Below are 16,942 nucleotides of genomic sequence, written 5' to 3' on the forward strand. Positions count from 1 at the left end.
TATTTTGAAAACTCTCTCGGTTTAGCATTTATGCATATTCGCATTAGGTATGTGATCTTAAAATGGTGTGTTGCCGAACTTGCCTTATTGGTGAAATTCGCGTTGTTATGTAATACACCGCATAATAAGAAGTAACAATTTAAGAGATGATAAAGAATGGACGTACTTTTAACAATAATCATCCTATACACGCGTGCAATTGTACTGTAAGCTTCTACTAGACTACTACTAGTTTAGATATCAGATACAAAGTAGTTCAGAATTCAGATTACATACAAAGCTCCAAATTATCGTTGTTCAACAAAGATGCAATGTAAGTGTAATTAGGAAGAATAAAAGCCAATTTGTTGCATGATTACTTAAAAGTACATTTGAAAGTGTGTAATCCATAAATTAAACTTTTAATAATCCCCAAACCCAAAGATTATAAAAAGCAACAAACTAAAGACAAACCAACACACAAAACTCACAAAATTCCCTTTTTAAAGCATTCATTCAATCAAATAACCCCCAAATTCAATCATCTTCACTCTTTCTCTCTCCTCTCGATCCATTGAAATTCCCCTAAATTCTTGTTACCCAGAAAAATTCTCTTCAATATCTCGCCATTTTCGCCGTTGCCGGCACCTCTGCGACCTTCTCTCTCTTTTAAATGAGGTTCTTTAAGAGGATCGCCGGATTTCTAGGGTTTACGAAGGATGAAGGGCATGAATCCATGGAAGAAGATGATGATGCTAATAATATTCCGAATAATTCTGACGATATTCGCCGCAATCGGATGAATGTTGACCCAGTTCATACTGGCCCTCGTAGAGGATTCAGTGTTCCAGTTCAAGTTCCTGTTGAACGTCCTGTTGTGGGTCCTATTTTGGTCCCTTGCAATGGCGATGGTGGAGTTCAGGTCACCAATTTCATCTCTTTTTTGCTAATCTATTTTGGGTTTTGTAATTCTATTGAGCAAATTTGTGATCAGTATAATATTATGTGTTATGTTTGCTTATTTGATGGTGTGAAATTATTGGAGACTTTGTCAAAATGTATCTTTAGAGCAGCATGTTTATGACATTGTGTAAACAATGGATTAGAATTAGCTGGGAAGCTATGAAATTTGACAACTTTATTGTCCTTTCGATTAATATAGTGATTTAGAGTTGCTGCTGATAGTAGAGTGACTTGCATATTTAGTAATAAAGAATTATAAAGTTGGATGGTTTGACTTGGGTTGATCTTCTGTTCTCCTATATAAAATGATTCCTAGCTTTTCCTGGATCTTTTGAGTAATAGAGTACAAGAAATCTCTTTGATCATGAATCATTAGTAGTTTGTGGGGTTTGCAAGCAGTGTCCTTAGGGTGCTTTATTTGAACGATATTCAACCGAGTTTGGAAAGCTATTTTTTTCTCCGCATGGAATGGTTGAAGGATGTGGGTGTGATGGATTTTGGGCAGTTTAGTTGTTGAAGGCATTTGGTGCAAACATAATACATGCTTTCTAAAAAGCTTATTTCTCTCCTTTTTGTTGACTATATTGTTTTGAAAGAAAATTTATGCTATCTGTGTGATGACCTAGTTGAACTTGAACAATTGAACTTTTTTTGGAGATTAACTTTGGTGAAGAAGTATCGGCCAATCACCTCGATTTTTTGTCAATTGGTGTTGTGGTGCGTAAGTTTAGTTTTGGTTAGAACTTAGAAGTATTTGGGTTCGCCTTCATAAAGTGAATATGCTATGGTTTTTGATGAGGACTGGCTTTTTTCTTTTAAGGATTGCTTCTAACCCCCTTTTACTCTCTCTTGAGGGTATGAGCACATGAACCTAGAGTTAGTTTCTGCTTTATATGGTTCTATCTTTGATTATGGACCTTGTCATGCACTCATTATAAGCGTACAACTTTTATTCATTGAAAATTTGTGTTGTTAATTTTAAGCACTTTGGTATGATCTAGAGTTTTTTCAATACTACTTTGTAGGTAAGATTGTGCATGATTTCATATGCGAGGACTATAGTTATTAGATTTTTGTTTCCTTGGGATTTACTATACTTGTAATTATTTTTATCCCTTAAATTTTTGTCAACCTACTTTAGACTTAGATTTGTGCTTTTATATCTAACTTTTTTGAAATTAGGGATTATGTATAGGAAAAATGAAAAAGAAAAATCCAACCTTTCAACTTTTTCTTTACAAAAATCCAACCTTTTGATTATTCCTCAAAAATCCAACCTTTATACCCCTCCTTCTTCAACAGGTCCATTACCTGTTGATGACCCATTTTTGTAAGTCATATTCTACGTGTCAGCTATTAATAGGTTAATTATTTTTTTAATTATTAAAAAGCAAAAATAATTAAAAGAAAAAGGAAAAAAAAAAATCAGAAAACCAGCCCCACCCTCTCCCTTCCCTGACCACCCCAACCCACCGCCACCAAAACCCAACGCACAGCCACCAACACTCACACCCAGCCACCAACTCCACCGCCCAGCCACCAACACACACGCCCAGCCACTCCAAAAAAATTTAAAAAAAAAACTCACTCATCTCCTCCACCAGCCACCAGCACCACCAGCGCAGCCTTCCTCCCAACCCCCGGCGTCGGCCGCGCCCAGATCCCCCTCCCCTGGCGCCGTCGCTGAACCCTCTCCCTCACCGCCATCCCCTTCCCTCTTCCTCGGCAACCAGCGCGAACCCCCTTCCCCAAAACCATCCCTCCCACACAAAACCACCAAAAACCCATCTCCCACGCTCGATCTGCCCTAATCAGCCCCACAACTCCAAACGCACAGCCACCACCTTCCATCACTCTCACTGCATTCTCCGGCGCGACAACGGGGCATTTCGCGGTTTTCATCTTCCTCAATTGCTCTCCTCATTGCACTATCCAAGTCCACCCCATCCTCTGTTCATCTGTCTTCGTTGTCGTCGAGGGTTGGTAGAAATCGGCGATTTCTGCGGTGTTGAGTGGTGGTGACGGAAGTGGGGTTGGTGGTGACGGAGGTGGGGTTGGTGGTTGAGGTGAGAGGAGTGAGAAAGAATAGGAGTGAAAAGGGAAAATGCAAAAAATAAAAAAAAATAAAAAAAAAAACTTTTTTAACCTGTTTATCAGGTTATAGGTAAAATGGACCTGTTGGAGAAGGAGGGGTATAAAGGTTTGATTTTTGAGGAATAATCAAAATGTTGGATTTTTGTAAAGAAAAAGTTGAAAGGTTGGATTTTTCTTTTCCATTTTTCCTTATGTATATGCTTAATTTTTGACATAAATCATTGGGATATGTTTGAGGAACTGCTCATCATCTGATGATTGCCATTCTCTATTTTGAAATATCTCATGTTTGAAGTTTTAATCATAATATTTATTGGTAGATAATTGCCTAAGCTTAGTCAACTTATCCTAATTCCTAGATTTGAAGAGTTTTGTTATTCTGTACCCCCTGAGAATTTAGAGTTAGAACTGTTTGTCTCATTTGCTGCACCTCTTTTTTTTTTTCTTTCTTTCTAAAGTCATCTCAAGATATTGTTATATATGTGGGGAACTGTCCATCATCAAATGCCTGTTATATTCTGTTTTGGGACTTCTTATGGAGTCATAGTTGTTGCTAAATTAGTCTAAGGATGTAGTCTAATCCTATCTTCTATTGCAGCATTTTGGCTTTTCTTTTTGAGCTTTAGAAAGTTGTGAAGATTTGAGTACAATTATACTTCTTTCCCTTAATTGCTTTGATTACTGATATTTTGACTTGTACTATAGAAATTTTTTTAAAAGCACAATTTCCCTCCTTTACCTATCTTTATCCTGAAACTATTCAATAATTGTAGCTACATACTTAGTAATTGGTTAATTTTCTTGATAAATGGCTGCATTAGAAACTAAGGTGTAGTTAGTGTGATACATGGCTAAAGGTCTACAAACATTTATCTGTGTTTGGTCTGGTTCGTAATGTACATGTCATCACCTACAGGTTTAAGAACTGCTCCTGAGTATATTGCACTCAAGTCTGAACATAGGATTGTGAATTGAGATAGAGCACGATGAGGGTTGAGATTGTGGCAGAGTAGTGCCAATTGAACAAATTTTGTTTGTGAGAAATTGGTCATTTGATGAAAGGATGTCGTGTATATCTGAATTGGCTTTACTATCATATCTGTCTGCTTCAGTAAATTTCCTATGGGGTTCTTTTACTTCCTATGTAGTAGTTAGTTGCCCTCTTTTTTTGTATGAAAGGTATTTCAGCATTGATTGTTTTATCTAATGCATAATTTTTTCTTGAAAAATTAGTTCAGATGAGTTTTGGTTGGGCCCAATAAGCTTTGAGTCAATACATATAAAGGTTACCAATATCATTTTAGAATTAAAAGTAAGTTCAGTTCAGATAATTAGATTTTAGGACTAAGTGAATAACAAACTCTATCAGATCAATGTTTTGCCTTGCTTGATGGGTGGCTTTTTCATTGTTTCTTGTGGCTGTGCTTTTTGCACCCTTGCTGAAACCGTTGCATGATTGAGTTCAACTTATAGTTCATTATGAGAAGTGTATATTTTCTCAGGATCTTTCCCATTCTTTTGTGGGCAAGTTGTAGCAGGCATTTAGACACCATAAACTTGAGGGAGTGTATTGGAAAATAGCAGGAGTGCAGGACCATCATGTCTTGAGAGAGAGGGGCCATTTGCCACAGTAGTGTAATACGCCTGCAAATTTTCCATAGATGGAACTTAAATTTGCCGAGCTAAGTATAATTTGCTGTATGTTCATGACAACAAGTTGTCATTTATCTTATATCTCCCATACTTTCTTGGGTTGTCACTTGTCAGGGCAGTAGATGCAGGAAAAGCTTTCTGTACCTTTTGGAGAATAAAATATTGAATTGGCAGTTCTTATTGTAGACCTCACTTAGATGTGTTATTTTACATATAACTGAGCTGCTTGTCCGAGTTCTTCCAAATTATTGGCATAGAATCTTGCATTAATAGCTTAGCATTACTTCACCCCTTTAGAGGCTTTCAAACTGTACCTCTGGTGATGTCTGATGAGGTTTTCACCCAGGGTGGATGCCCGATAGGGTAGGCAATCATTTTATGTAGTCCATTTTAAACTATTGTGTGTTTCTTGGTAGTTGTTTTAGCTGTGGAGCAATATTTTATAAGAGCATACTAATACGCTTGTACTTTGCCCTTGGTAGGTGCTGTTATCACACAGTATGAGTGTACGACTATCATATAATCCTAAGTAGTACCTGAGCCAAATAGTTTTTATAAATCTGTACATAACTACACTCTATACTCCAATGCTTAAGAGATTTGACCAACAATATAGTAGCATTTATTAAATAATTTAAGCATAAACAAAATATGTAGATCACAGAACTTGCACCAATGACTTGTTTTATTGCTTGTACAATGTATAGAGTGAAATATGTCCCCAGTTGTTTGGATTTTGGTTTATTATACTGTATATAGACAGATATAACTATGCTATTAAATCAAAATGTCTGCATTTCCAGCTCCTTCAAGTTCTTATACTAACAGGTTTAACTGTAATCACAGGGTCTTAAATGGTATGCACAACGTCTGAGAATAGATGAAGATGGAGATGTAGCGGATGAATTTTTCAATGAAGTTTCACGAGAAACATCACACGCCATGCAAGATCAGTCGAAATCATTCCCAAGGTATCAAGTGAAGGCCAATGTAAGACATGCAAAAGTTAAAAATCAGCAAATGACTCCTGATGGTAAGTTTCAACAATTGGTGGACTTTCAAGGTCAGTTGCAGTGGGTCTAGAGTTAAACAGGGTACTTGATCTCACTTGATGCGGAGAAGATAGATGGAGGTAAAATAGAGCTTATAACTTAACTGAAGAAACTGCTTTCTGCTGATAAAGAAGCCGAAATGTTGCCTCATACTCAACAGATGTTTCCCTGCTATTTAGCTGTATGTTTCCTTTTTTTTTCAGGGAGTTTGTGGTTATATCTATATATAACTGGCGTTAGCGTCTGCCTTATCGTGTAGAAACATTGTAGGCTGGCTGCGCTGGTCAGTGAGTTTGATCTGCTTAAACTTATTACGCGTATACATTCTGTTTTCCCCAATCTTGTAAGATTATTGGTCTTTGAAACGTAGATTAGTGTAAGAAACCAAAAGTCTACCCTTTCACTGCATAGAAAAGCTCAGCAATTACACACATTTTGTGATACTCCTTATTAGTTAACTAGTGCTTTCTTTTTCTTTTTGGGCGAATAAATGTAAGCATTTGATTTAGAAATTGTCTTCATTGAAAATTTAATCTTTCGGCTGCAACTTTGCAGTTTCCTATTTTCATTGTATGCTTGCCTATTATTCTTGTTCATTGTTCGGATAATTGAATGCGTAGGTCCATCATCGGGAGCAGTTGGGTTCGTGCACGAATGTACTCTTAATTAATCATGTAATATAAACATTTATGCGATGACTGAATTCTAACAAGATGCAAAAGTACTACTAATAACCCTTGAATTAAACAAAGGCATAAAACCTGCGTATTATATATGAACATTCTCCAAACATTCTTACAACACACTGCTACTGTAATAGAAGATTAAACCATCCTACAAACGTCAAAGAAAGAACGCTAAATGGGGTTTGAAACAAGCCATCCAACTTAGAGATGCTTATTGTAGTGTGGAGGTTGAACTTGGTTATGTGTAGTAGTAGTTGTGGTTCTGGTTCCGGGTATATTGCCCGCTGCTCCATAAGCCTGCTGATTGCCAATTTTAACAGGTACATGGTCAGCACCAGTAACTATGCCAGTTCCAGGCATATGGTAATGATGTCCTAGTTGTTTTGCATCCAGTTTCTCTGCTGTGTGCTTCGCTTTCGAGTTGTGCAACTCCGCCTTGGCTTCTGCCTCCTTCACTTTCCTCAACTCTGTCGCTATATCTTTCTCCTCCTTTGTCCTCGCTGTCGCCTGCTGAGCCTGCCAATTCAAAATCCATTTCAAATCTTCAGTTAGATTTCATAAGTTTGGAGTAGTACACACGGGTGAACTTTATTTACCTTTTTTTTTTTGGGTTAATCGATCCCAAGATCTCTTGAAACCACTTGATAATCCCTCAAGCTCGTTGAAAGTTATAACTACTTAATCCCTCAAGCTCGTTGAAAGTTATAACTACTTAGGATCATGTACGAAACCAGAAAATTGGAAACGAATTTAACAAGATATCACGTAACTATGTTTTGATTCGGTAATTAGCTAGATTTCTTTTGGCATTTTTTACAAGATTTCAAATGGGACAAACAAAAGGAAACTTCAGTTTGTTGGTAATCGTAAAACTCAAATGGTGCAATTAAAAAAGAAGGGATACCTCTTCTTCAACTTTGGCCTTGGCAACCTGTATCTTCTCTTTGGCAGCGCTTGCCATGTTGCTAACCTTATGCTTTGCTGATTGCATCTTCACAGATTTCTTGCTTTTCAAATCAAAATAAAATTAACTGCAATATTGAGTTTGATAATGCTCGTCGTTGGATCTTAAATAAAAGTTTGATGTATAAACGAGATAACTACCAACTGAAGACAATCTAAAGGACACTAATATACTTTTTATAGAAGAAGAAATTTGTGCGGTTCATGCCACGTGTTGGACATGCAGGCTATATAGGTGGTGTTTAAACATGATGAATGAATGAAAGATAAGTTAAATCAATCTGTCATCGATCCTTTTACAAGTTTTATCACGTGGCTATTTAGATGGAAGTTTAATTACATATCTTTGAAAGGCGGTTTAATAGATGGTCTAAATCTGAACAAGTTTTAATAAGTTCAGATAAGTGAAAATAAAGCGAATTTAACACACCTTAGTGTCAATAAATTTTTCCGCCCTCATATATATATGCACAAAAAGCTCTCAATATCAATTTCAGTACAAACAATTTAAAAGGTCTGGAATCAACTGTTGAAAACCCATGATTATATGCACTGTTAAACCATCAATGGCATGAGATTGTTTGATTTTGATACATGATGCAACATGCCCCAGGTACAGCTCCTACAAAGCAAAAATGCAGTACTGCTCCGAGTGAATCGCAGTGCATATAATTTGCACACCAAAGTAATTAATCATTCAACAAGTTACCACCCTCCCTGATCTGAAATATACATTCCAGAGCTAAACTACAGAAATCTAATGACTTCAAATGCATCATGCAATATATCTGTCTTGTTGCTCCTGCAGAAGCTTTGCTGAAGACTTGGCATCCAGATACAATGAATCACCTTCCTCAATATCCGCCTAAAAGTTGCACAAATAGAATTGTAAGTACGTGTAACCAGGAAATTTATAAAAGTTACTTGAAATATAAAGGTATTGGAAAGCTGGTATACCTTGCATATATTTTCTCGGCCATTCATCCGGGCAATCACACTTGCTGGTGATAACAGCTGAACTGCATGTCTGTTGAGCCACAGGGCAGAGTTGGTCACACTTGAGACTCGAGAGTGAAAATAAAAGTATATATAAAAGAAGAGAGTAGAAAGGCAAACCTCAAAGATGCTCGCTGCCCTATCTCACCCAAGTAAGCTAGACCTTCTTCTTCTACAACCAGTTCCTCCACTTGAGCACGGATTGCTAAAATCTGGTAAATGGAAACACCAGGAACAGAAAACAAAATCAGAGAAAGCAAAATTTGATTGGATGATAAAAATTAGTGATTTGTGCAAAGAGCAATTAAGTACAGATGAAGATTACAGGACCTGGATCATCTCAGCAGGACCATAAGTTTCTGTTCGTATTATCAATAGCCGGTCTAACAAGTCTACAGGTATTCCATGAGGACTCTTCATTGTTGTTCCTCTGTTTGAAAAAATAAAACCCAGTCAAATCCAAAACAACACAATCCAATTGCTTAATCTTTGTTACAAATCTCTTCACTAAATTTCTTGAAGACAGTATGAAGCAGCACAAGGAGTAAACAAAGCATGACAACCTTATGATAAAACAAATGTTTCCAAAATATCTTTAGGCAGTGCACAAGCTTGTCAATGTTAACAACTTCTGACACCAAAACCAAAAAATAGGTAATCAGGTACATGTATATCCCATCCTTTCTTGCAAGATTAGGCAAATACGGCAAGTTTCAACATTTATATTCTCTTTTACCAACAAGATGAGCGATTCACTCAATTGGATATATGCCTGAATTTCTCTCATATGGGCAGCATGTGTGTATGAGTGTATCTCATTAAAGGCAAAAGCAAATCAAAGATTTGTTTTCAGAGCATTAGGACAAGCAAGTCAAAGAAACAAGTGAAATTGTTGCTCACTATGGAGTATGGACTAACTTGGGGGAACCCCGGAAAATTGACAGCCTATGTTCTTAGACAATGTCATAGCATAACACAGTAGTTTACAAATCCTCGATCTTCACAAATTATGCAAAAAATTCTTCACAGATTTCTAGATTTTCCCAGGCATTTGTACTTTAAGATGCATACCTCACATCACATACTCCTCTATTTGTTGCAAAGATCACTATTGGGGATAACGAGCTTTCCAATGCTCGATTCAAATATGAAAAGCATTCGATATCCAGCATGTGCACCTGTCAAGATATCTGTCAAAATCATGGGATACAAATATACAATACAATTGATTTTTGCACAAATCAAGCTATAAGAAAATTTCAAAATAAGCACCTCGTCAATAAATAACACTCCAGGTACAAGCTCCGCAATACCTTCATCAATATATCGATTAACAACCTGACAAGGAAGAACTAAGAAATTAAGTCTTCGGTGGAAAAATTTAGATTTAAAAATTCAGCTATACATTAAAATTTATAGGGACATATGCCATAGAATCTAGAAGCACTTACAAAAATATAAAAAATAAAATAGCATTATTATTGCACAGAATTACAAGTATATGAATACAAGACTACAATATAAGCATACAAAAGCTAGTACCTTATTAATTTCTTGACGTAGCTTATCTGTGATTTCTGTTTTCCTAGGCTTCATCATCTGGCCCATCAGAGATAATATGTCTTGTCCACCTTGTGGCCTAGCATTTGCTGCATCAAGATCATGCAGGGTAACATCCTGGCAAGGAAACAAAATTAAGCAAAATGTCACCAAGAACATCCAGCCTATGCAAACCAAGAGAATCTTGGGAAAAGTCTATTAGGATTTTGCAGGCATCATTCTCTTTATGAAGTAAAAAAAAATTATTGTATGGAAATGAAATTTGAACAACAATTTGGGAACATTCCAGAAAGGAAAATTTGATAATTTATACAGGACAAAAGAGTTCACTAATATTACTATCGTAGCATAGTAACAACTCATCATTCATTTTTTTTTTTTAACAGCGGTTCATCATTTTTACAGCAATAATAACAACAGCCCAGTCAAATGAATAAACAATAGCTGGAAGATTAAAGATTAATCTATGGGGGATTTCCAACAGGACTGGGCTGATTTGTAATTAGTTTCTTCATGCTTCTGTACGAGAATACCTTGTCCTCTTGCGATACTTCTCTCTTTATTGTAGTAATATATAAGTAAATAAACAATATAATTCCTTGTTGTTTCAAACTCATATATATTCTTCCCTCCAGTTAACGGATGAGAAGTCCCCCTTCACCAACGTTTCATTTTGTTCTTATTTGCATTTTTCCTAGTCTCCTGCACCTTCCCTCTCTTGTGCCCTATTATTCTATCTGATCATCATCTCTCATTTCTCACTCTCAAAAGGGCTAGGGGTAATTATTATCCTTTGGTCTTTTCTATCACTTAGGGTTTCCCATTTGCTGTGACACCAAGAATTTTATACTACTTCTGTTTCATAATTTTTGCAACTTTGGAATATTTTATATCTCACAAATAATACCCCAAAGTTGCAAAAAATATGAAACATAGGTAGTACATATTTCAGTTGGGGTGATGGTGTACGCAATGGTGCTTAGAACAGTGATTCAAATCCTTTTAATGATCCTCATATAAGACTTGCTTAGAGCAATGATTCAAATCCATTTAATGATCCTCATATAAGACTTGCTTCCTTGATGAAATTGAGATATTCCTTTTTTTTTTCTTTTTTTTTTTGTTGGGGGTGGGGGGCGGCGAAACATTTCTCCTAGTCAGGCAGACATCAAAATTTGTCTCAACTCTCAATGAAGACATCTCCTATCTTAAAATCAATCCTAGGAAGTAATCATTCTTAGAGGAGAAGCCTTGAAACACTGTAAACTCAGAAACAGAATCTAGGCTATACAGTAGGTTTTCACAAAGATCCAACATGAAAAAACCTTGAAAAAACTTTTAAAGCCTCAATACATTTAAACCTACTCAAATACCGCATTACACAGAAATGCATAATATGTTAATTACGTTGTTATGTATCTGTAATGTGTATGGACCAGGAAAGTTAAACATGTCCCATTTTCACAACTACAGTAAGGACACATTTCACTTCAGTTCTTATAGATCCATTTTGCATTGCCATCGTATCATACAGCTTACGGGTTATGACTTATGACACAGGACTACAAGGAATAAACAGCGGAATCAGAAGCAACCATCACATCACAAACCTGCACAATCTCCTTTTTTTTATGAACTTCTCCTTTAGGAAGTGGGACATACTCCTCCGCCTCAAGGTCAAATTCTGTGGCAAAAGCATCACTTCTCCCCACTCTCTTAACCGCCCCACTGTTCGCTTCAATATAAATAACATCACCGACAGCCACCTGCATCCACAAACAGATATAAGAGATCCTGGTGAGTATTAATCAAAGACAATAAGCAGTGTAGTTTTGCTTAAACCAGTACAGCAATACTCTGCATCTTCTCAACCTCCTTTCCTCTTCCTAAAATTAAACAATTAAAGAGCTAACGATTCTCCTTTTTGACTGAGGTTACGGAAGAAATGGAGTATACAGAGAACACGCAATATGACAACATAGACAAGATATGGCAGAATATCCATGAACAAGAGTATGGATATACCTTTTCCTTTATCAAAGCATCGTAGATAGTTGGATCCAGCTTCAATTGCTTGGTTCCTTTTACAGTTTTCAGCCCAATGATTACATGACTGATGCTCTTACCATAGCCACCAGTCACACTTTCAGTTTCTTCGGGGGAGAGTTCAGTCACCTAAAATGTAAGTAGGTGAAGTGTAAGAGAATCTCAAACAAATAATTTATCTCAAGAAGTTGAGCATTCATGCCTGGACTATTATATATATTTATGAACGAATGTGAACACAGCAGATACCACCACAAAATCATCACGATAGAAGCTAAAAGTTGAACCAAAATAGAGCTACACTACAAATCAAGACTCACTTCTCCTTCATAAACCTCCTTGTTTTCCTTGATACGTAAACCAATGGCTCTCCTAAAGTTCTCCATTAGGACCTCAGTCTTCTTCACTTCTGATGAGTAAACTTCTGACCCAACCATAGGGCAGAATGGAACCTGCAAGTCAGATATAAACCAAACGATATAATTTTGTAATGCTTAGCTAGGCCAATTTTTAGAAATTACACATCTACGTCCACATTAAAAATGAATCAAATTCTAAACACCCATATGACTGAACTCAGCAATATATGAAATTACCTTGCTCCCAAGTTCCTGAGATATACCAAGGGCCAATGCAGTTTTCCCAGTACCCGGAGGACCAGCAAAAAGCAAAGCTCGACCGGCCATTTTCTTTTGTCGTATCATATCAACTACGAGCCCTCCTGCTTCTCTTGCCTGTGCCTGACCCACAAAGCCAGCAGCCAGCGGAACTGCATTCCCATTGGCCTATACAAAAGATGTTAAACATCCCATTACTCCAACACTAAAAGCACAACACTATACTCATATAAGCTCGTAAAGGAAGCGCAACTGATAATGAACTAACAGAGCTCAAACAAACTTTGCAATAAGCAATTAAGCTCGAATTTCTTAATTAACACATTATCCCCCCTTCCCAGTTTTCATAGACAGCAAATTTGTAAACTTTTTCCTTATTTTGCTTAAATTCAAATGTTTCTTGGTGTAACTAAAAACTTGGTTCAACAATCAGACCATCTAATACAAGAATTAGCGAATAAAAATTAAAAGAACATTAAACTCTGAAAGCAAAAACTGAAGAACTAAAACCCTAAACCCTAAAAACCCCGCCCTAATTCAAAATTTGGAAAAAAAAATGAAGATATAAAAGGGGAAAAAAAAACCCATTAAAAAGTATCGAATTCACAGATTGGAAAAGGTTAGGATAAAGAGAGAAAACGTACATCGAGGCCAAGGCCTTTAATGTGGGTATGAGTGGCAATCCGCTGCTTCTTAGTAGTGGACTGAACCTCTTCTATCTTCATTTTCGACTGCGCCGTTAACCTTCAGTGCTGCGGCGGCGGTGATGGCGGTTTGGAAGGTTAAGCTCGCCGGAAAAGAGAGAAATGTCAGATTGTCTGAGTTTGTGAGAGGCGTAAGAGGAAAAGAAGAGAGGAGGGAATTACACTATTTTAGATTTCTCAATATTTTTTTTTTTTCCCTCTCCTTTTTGGTTATGGGCAACAACAAATCCACATTTTTGGGCCTTTTTTTTTTTTTTTTTTTTTTGGACTCTTGCTCCTTCCATTTTTTTATTTTATTTTTTTAAAGGAAATTATTATTATTAATTTTTTTTTTAATGTGTTTGTCCCTTTATATTTTTGCATATAAACTTTTAGGGCTTTTTCTGATTTACAAAAAATAACTAAATTGATTGGGGCTGAACTTAACTGAATAAAGCTAAAATGAATTATATATGAGAGAAGGAAATTAGGAGCTGAAATGAGCTGATTTGACTCATTGGAGTTGAATTGAATTAAACTGAAATTAAGCTAAAAAAACCAAGTCCTTAGAGGGCGTTTGGTTCAAAATTCAAATAATTAAAATGGAATGGATAGGATTCATAGGAAATAAATAAGAGGGGATAAAAGAATCATTTAACTATTATCTTTTTACTTGTTGGTTTGATCATGAAAAGGGATCGTATAACTTACTCCTTGTTTGTGTTTGAGGAGGGTAAGGGTATTTGTTACCCTAAATCTTTGAGAGGTAACTGTTTAGGGTAATTTTACCCCGCCACGTGGTCCAATCAGAGGATGGCACGTGTCAGCCTCAGGATGGCCCAAAGTGGACCAATCCCTGCCTGACACGTGTCACTCCAGAAATTAGGGGGAAATATGGCGGCCTTCAGGCCCAAATCCCGAGAAAGCCGCAATGCGACGCAGCCCACCAATGATTAGGGATCAGTGACCTAATCAGGGGCACAAATCCCGAGAACCCTATAAATTGGGAGATTTCCCTCTTTTGGAGGGCACGTTTTTACCATTTACTACAAATTGTCGCTGTGATAGAGACACCTGAGCTTGGAATCCGAGCAGATACTCACCTAAATTTCCGCACCTTTTTCTCTCCCTTCAAGTTACTAACTTGTTCGTTGGAGGCGAAGCACCACCCAACCGGTGTCTCCGTTTGTTTTGCAGGTACAGCTCACGCCGGATCAGTCTTCGTGTTGTAACTCTCCCGAGGGACAAAAGCACCCAAAACATTTGGCGCCGTCTGTGGGGAGAGTACCTCGAAAATGGTTCAAGAGTCTGTACCCCCTAACCGTCTGGGCGATGACCCAGAAGTCTTTACAGACCATGAGGATGAAGATCCTCATGTCGAAACCTTTACAGCCGATGATGGCTCTCTCAGAATCAAGCGCATCCGACCCAGAGATACTCTGGAGCGGGGCGCCACCCAGGCGGGTACAAGTCGACCCTCTGGGCAGCCGGAAGGGGAAACCCATACGGCCGCAGGATCAACACCTGTCACCCGAGACGAACTCATGAGGTTCATGACAAGTTTCAAGGGTGAAATTAAAGAGCTGATCACCCAGAGTCGGGCTGGCCCAAGTAGAGGTCAGTCGGCCAAGAAGACTACTCTGGAAAAGGGGAAGTCAGTCAAAGATCGGCAGCCAACTCCCCATCCAAAGGAGAAGGTAGCCGGGACCATTGATTGGTCCAAGATTCTTCTTCCTAAGAGGGAATACCAATAACACCCGCCGGACTCATTAGCCGGTGGGAAGTAAAAAATCATCTCTTGATGCCCGGGAAATAATCAACTGGAAGAGAAATCAACAGCTGTCTGAGTCGGCTTCAACGTCGAACTTTCCTGACAGCTTCAACAATACTTCTGCAGGGAATGCTCTCTCCCTGCATGAGAGCCAAACGGGTGATAATACCGTCCACTCTGGCCCTCAGATGATTGAAACTGTGTCGTATATACCTACTCAGGTTTACGGTCAATATCCCCCTCACTTCATGCAGCCGACTCTCTTCGGAGGTCAGGCGACATATCAAAATGTCCAGCCACTGGATTGGCAGCTCCATCTGCTACGCCTAGGTGAACAACCTTCTGCGTTCACCCGGGAGATAACCGAGGCGGCACAGCCAGCCAAGGTTAAGAATGTATTGGGAGGTACCTATGATGGTACCACCAACCCGGATGACCACCTCATGGCTTACATCAACCTCATGTACTTACAGGGGCTGGATGATGCCACTTGGTGTCGATGCTTCCCGGCTACATTGAAGGGCATTGCCCAACAATTGTTTGGCAACTTGCCAGCCGGGTCCACTGACAATTTCAGGAAGCTCACCTTCCTGTTTGCTTCCAACTTCTCAATGAACATCCCTGCTAAGAAAACAAGCCTTGATTTGAGCACTGTTAAGCAGGGAAAGAGAGAAGGGTTGCGCTCATATGTCAGGCGGTTCAATCTGATCAGAATTCAGATTCAAGGACTATCTGATGAGGTAGCTTTTACAGACTTCTTCAAGGGTCTGAGAGACGGGTCGACCTTTAAGTTCGACCTAGTCAGAAAAGGGGCTTTCACCTTACAGGCGGCCCTGAGGGAGGCGGAAAGCTACATTCAAGCTACCGACCTCTGCTCGCCTGGTAACCAGTCGGACTCCAAGAAGTCCGACAAGCAGAAAGATAGCCGGCCTGCTCAGCCGGCCAAAAATAAAGAAGAGAGCAAGAAAAGAAAAGAAATCTGGGCGGTTAATGACTCTGACCAGCCGTCCCAGAAGAAAAAGAAAGTTTAAACCGTACGTTCCTAAGTACGAGTTTAACAAGGACTGCAACTCCATCCTCATGGAAATTAAGGACCGGCTATCCCTAGAGAAGCCGAATCCAATGAAAAGTTCCATTCAATCAAGGAACAAAAACAAATTCTGTCAATACCATGAGGAGGTTGGCCATGACACCAACGACTTCTTCAGCCTACAACGAGTGTTGGACCGTCTGGCTGACAAGGGGATGTTGAAGTCTTACATTTCTAAGTCCCTAGCCGGGGCAAAGAAGAAGAGCAAGGGCCAGTCATCCAAGACTACCCCCCAGCCTGCTAGTAGCTCGGATACCGACAAGGAGCCGGTCTACACAATAGCAGGCGGGTTCTCCTGTGGTGTCCCTACCATCCGGGGCACCAAGAGCCATCTTCGAAAGATGGGCAAGGATGATGATGAGCAGGAGTCTGCAAGCACCTCCTTCCCAGACATCTTGATCACTGAGAAGGACAGGGGCAGCATCCGTCGTCCGCATGATGACCCGGTCGTCATTGAATGTAAGGTTGCCAACGAGCTGGTTGGAAGAATCCTTATTGACACCGGCAGCTCATCAGACATCATCAGCCTCCGGTGCTTGCAAAAGCTGAAATACAATGTCAACAGCATGCATCCGGTCACCCACCCCCTGGTTGGTTTTGGGGGCGGGATGGTCTACCCAGCCGGGAGAATTGACTTACCCATCCGGCTGGGAGAGAAAGGCCAGGGACGACATATTGTCGTCAGATTCTTGGTCGTTGAGGAGTTGACCGCCTACAATATTATCCTTGGTCGGCCAACTCTCAACGAAGACAAGGCGGTAATCATCCCGTCTCTCATGCTCATCAAGT

General features: G+C 38.9%; 3 protein-coding genes across 3 annotated transcripts; 1 reads left to right on the forward strand and 2 right to left on the reverse strand.

Moving 5' to 3' along the window:
• Window positions 1–339: 339 nt before the first annotated feature.
• LOC110730196 lies at window positions 340–6,309 on the forward strand. Its single transcript, XM_021909975.1, has 2 exons — window positions 340–901; window positions 5,536–6,309. Exons 1-2 carry the CDS (start codon window positions 653–655, stop codon window positions 5,770–5,772), a joined length of 486 nt encoding a protein of 161 aa, XP_021765667.1. The 5' UTR covers window positions 340–652; the 3' UTR covers window positions 5,773–6,309.
• A 154-nt stretch (window positions 6,310–6,463) lies between these two features.
• On the reverse strand, window positions 6,464–7,536 carry LOC110730197 (late embryogenesis abundant protein 18-like). The gene is made up of 2 exons (XM_021909976.1): window positions 7,332–7,536; window positions 6,464–6,943 (listed from the first exon to the last, which is right to left on the reverse strand). The coding sequence occupies exons 1-2, from the start codon at window positions 7,416–7,418 to the stop codon at window positions 6,629–6,631; spliced, it is 402 nt and encodes a 133-aa protein (XP_021765668.1). The 5' UTR covers window positions 7,419–7,536; the 3' UTR covers window positions 6,464–6,628.
• A 289-nt stretch (window positions 7,537–7,825) lies between these two features.
• On the reverse strand, window positions 7,826–13,334 carry LOC110730198 (ruvB-like protein 1). The gene is made up of 12 exons (XM_021909977.1): window positions 13,254–13,334; window positions 12,589–12,777; window positions 12,313–12,444; window positions 11,972–12,121; window positions 11,557–11,712; window positions 9,929–10,063; window positions 9,659–9,724; window positions 9,458–9,564; window positions 8,717–8,816; window positions 8,507–8,598; window positions 8,348–8,417; window positions 7,826–8,255 (listed from the first exon to the last, which is right to left on the reverse strand). Exons 1-12 carry the CDS (start codon window positions 13,332–13,334, stop codon window positions 8,166–8,168), a joined length of 1,368 nt encoding a protein of 455 aa, XP_021765669.1. The 3' UTR covers window positions 7,826–8,165.
• Between the last annotated feature and the right edge of the window lie 3,608 nt (window positions 13,335–16,942).

Source organism: Chenopodium quinoa, unplaced genomic scaffold, assembly GCF_001683475.1.
Source record: "Chenopodium quinoa cultivar QQ74 unplaced genomic scaffold, ASM168347v1, whole genome shotgun sequence".
NCBI lineage: Eukaryota > Viridiplantae > Streptophyta > Magnoliopsida > Caryophyllales > Amaranthaceae > Chenopodium > Chenopodium quinoa.

Coding starts and splice junctions, on each gene's coding strand:
- LOC110730196 (XM_021909975.1), top strand. CDS start 653: ATGAGGTTCTTTAAGAGGATCGCCGGATTTCTAGGGTTTACGAAGGAT. Junction 902..5,535: donor ATGGCGATGGTGGAGTTCAG/GTCACCAATTTC, acceptor CTGTAATCACAG/GGTCTTAAATGGTATGCACA.
- LOC110730197 (XM_021909976.1), bottom strand. CDS start 7,418: ATGCAATCAGCAAAGCATAAGGTTAGCAACATGGCAAGCGCTGCCAAA. Junction 6,944..7,331: donor AGGCCAAAGTTGAAGAAGAG/GTATCCCTTCTT, acceptor TTGAATTGGCAG/GCTCAGCAGGCGACAGCGAG.
- LOC110730198 (XM_021909977.1), bottom strand. CDS start 13,334: ATGAAGATAGAAGAGGTTCAGTCCACTACTAAGAAGCAGCGGATTGCC. Junction 12,122..12,312: donor AGGAGGTTTATGAAGGAGAA/GTGAGTCTTGAT, acceptor CTTACATTTTAG/GTGACTGAACTCTCCCCCGA. Junction 8,418..8,506: donor GGGCAGCGAGCATCTTTGAG/GTTTGCCTTTCT, acceptor GTGGCTCAACAG/ACATGCAGTTCAGCTGTTAT.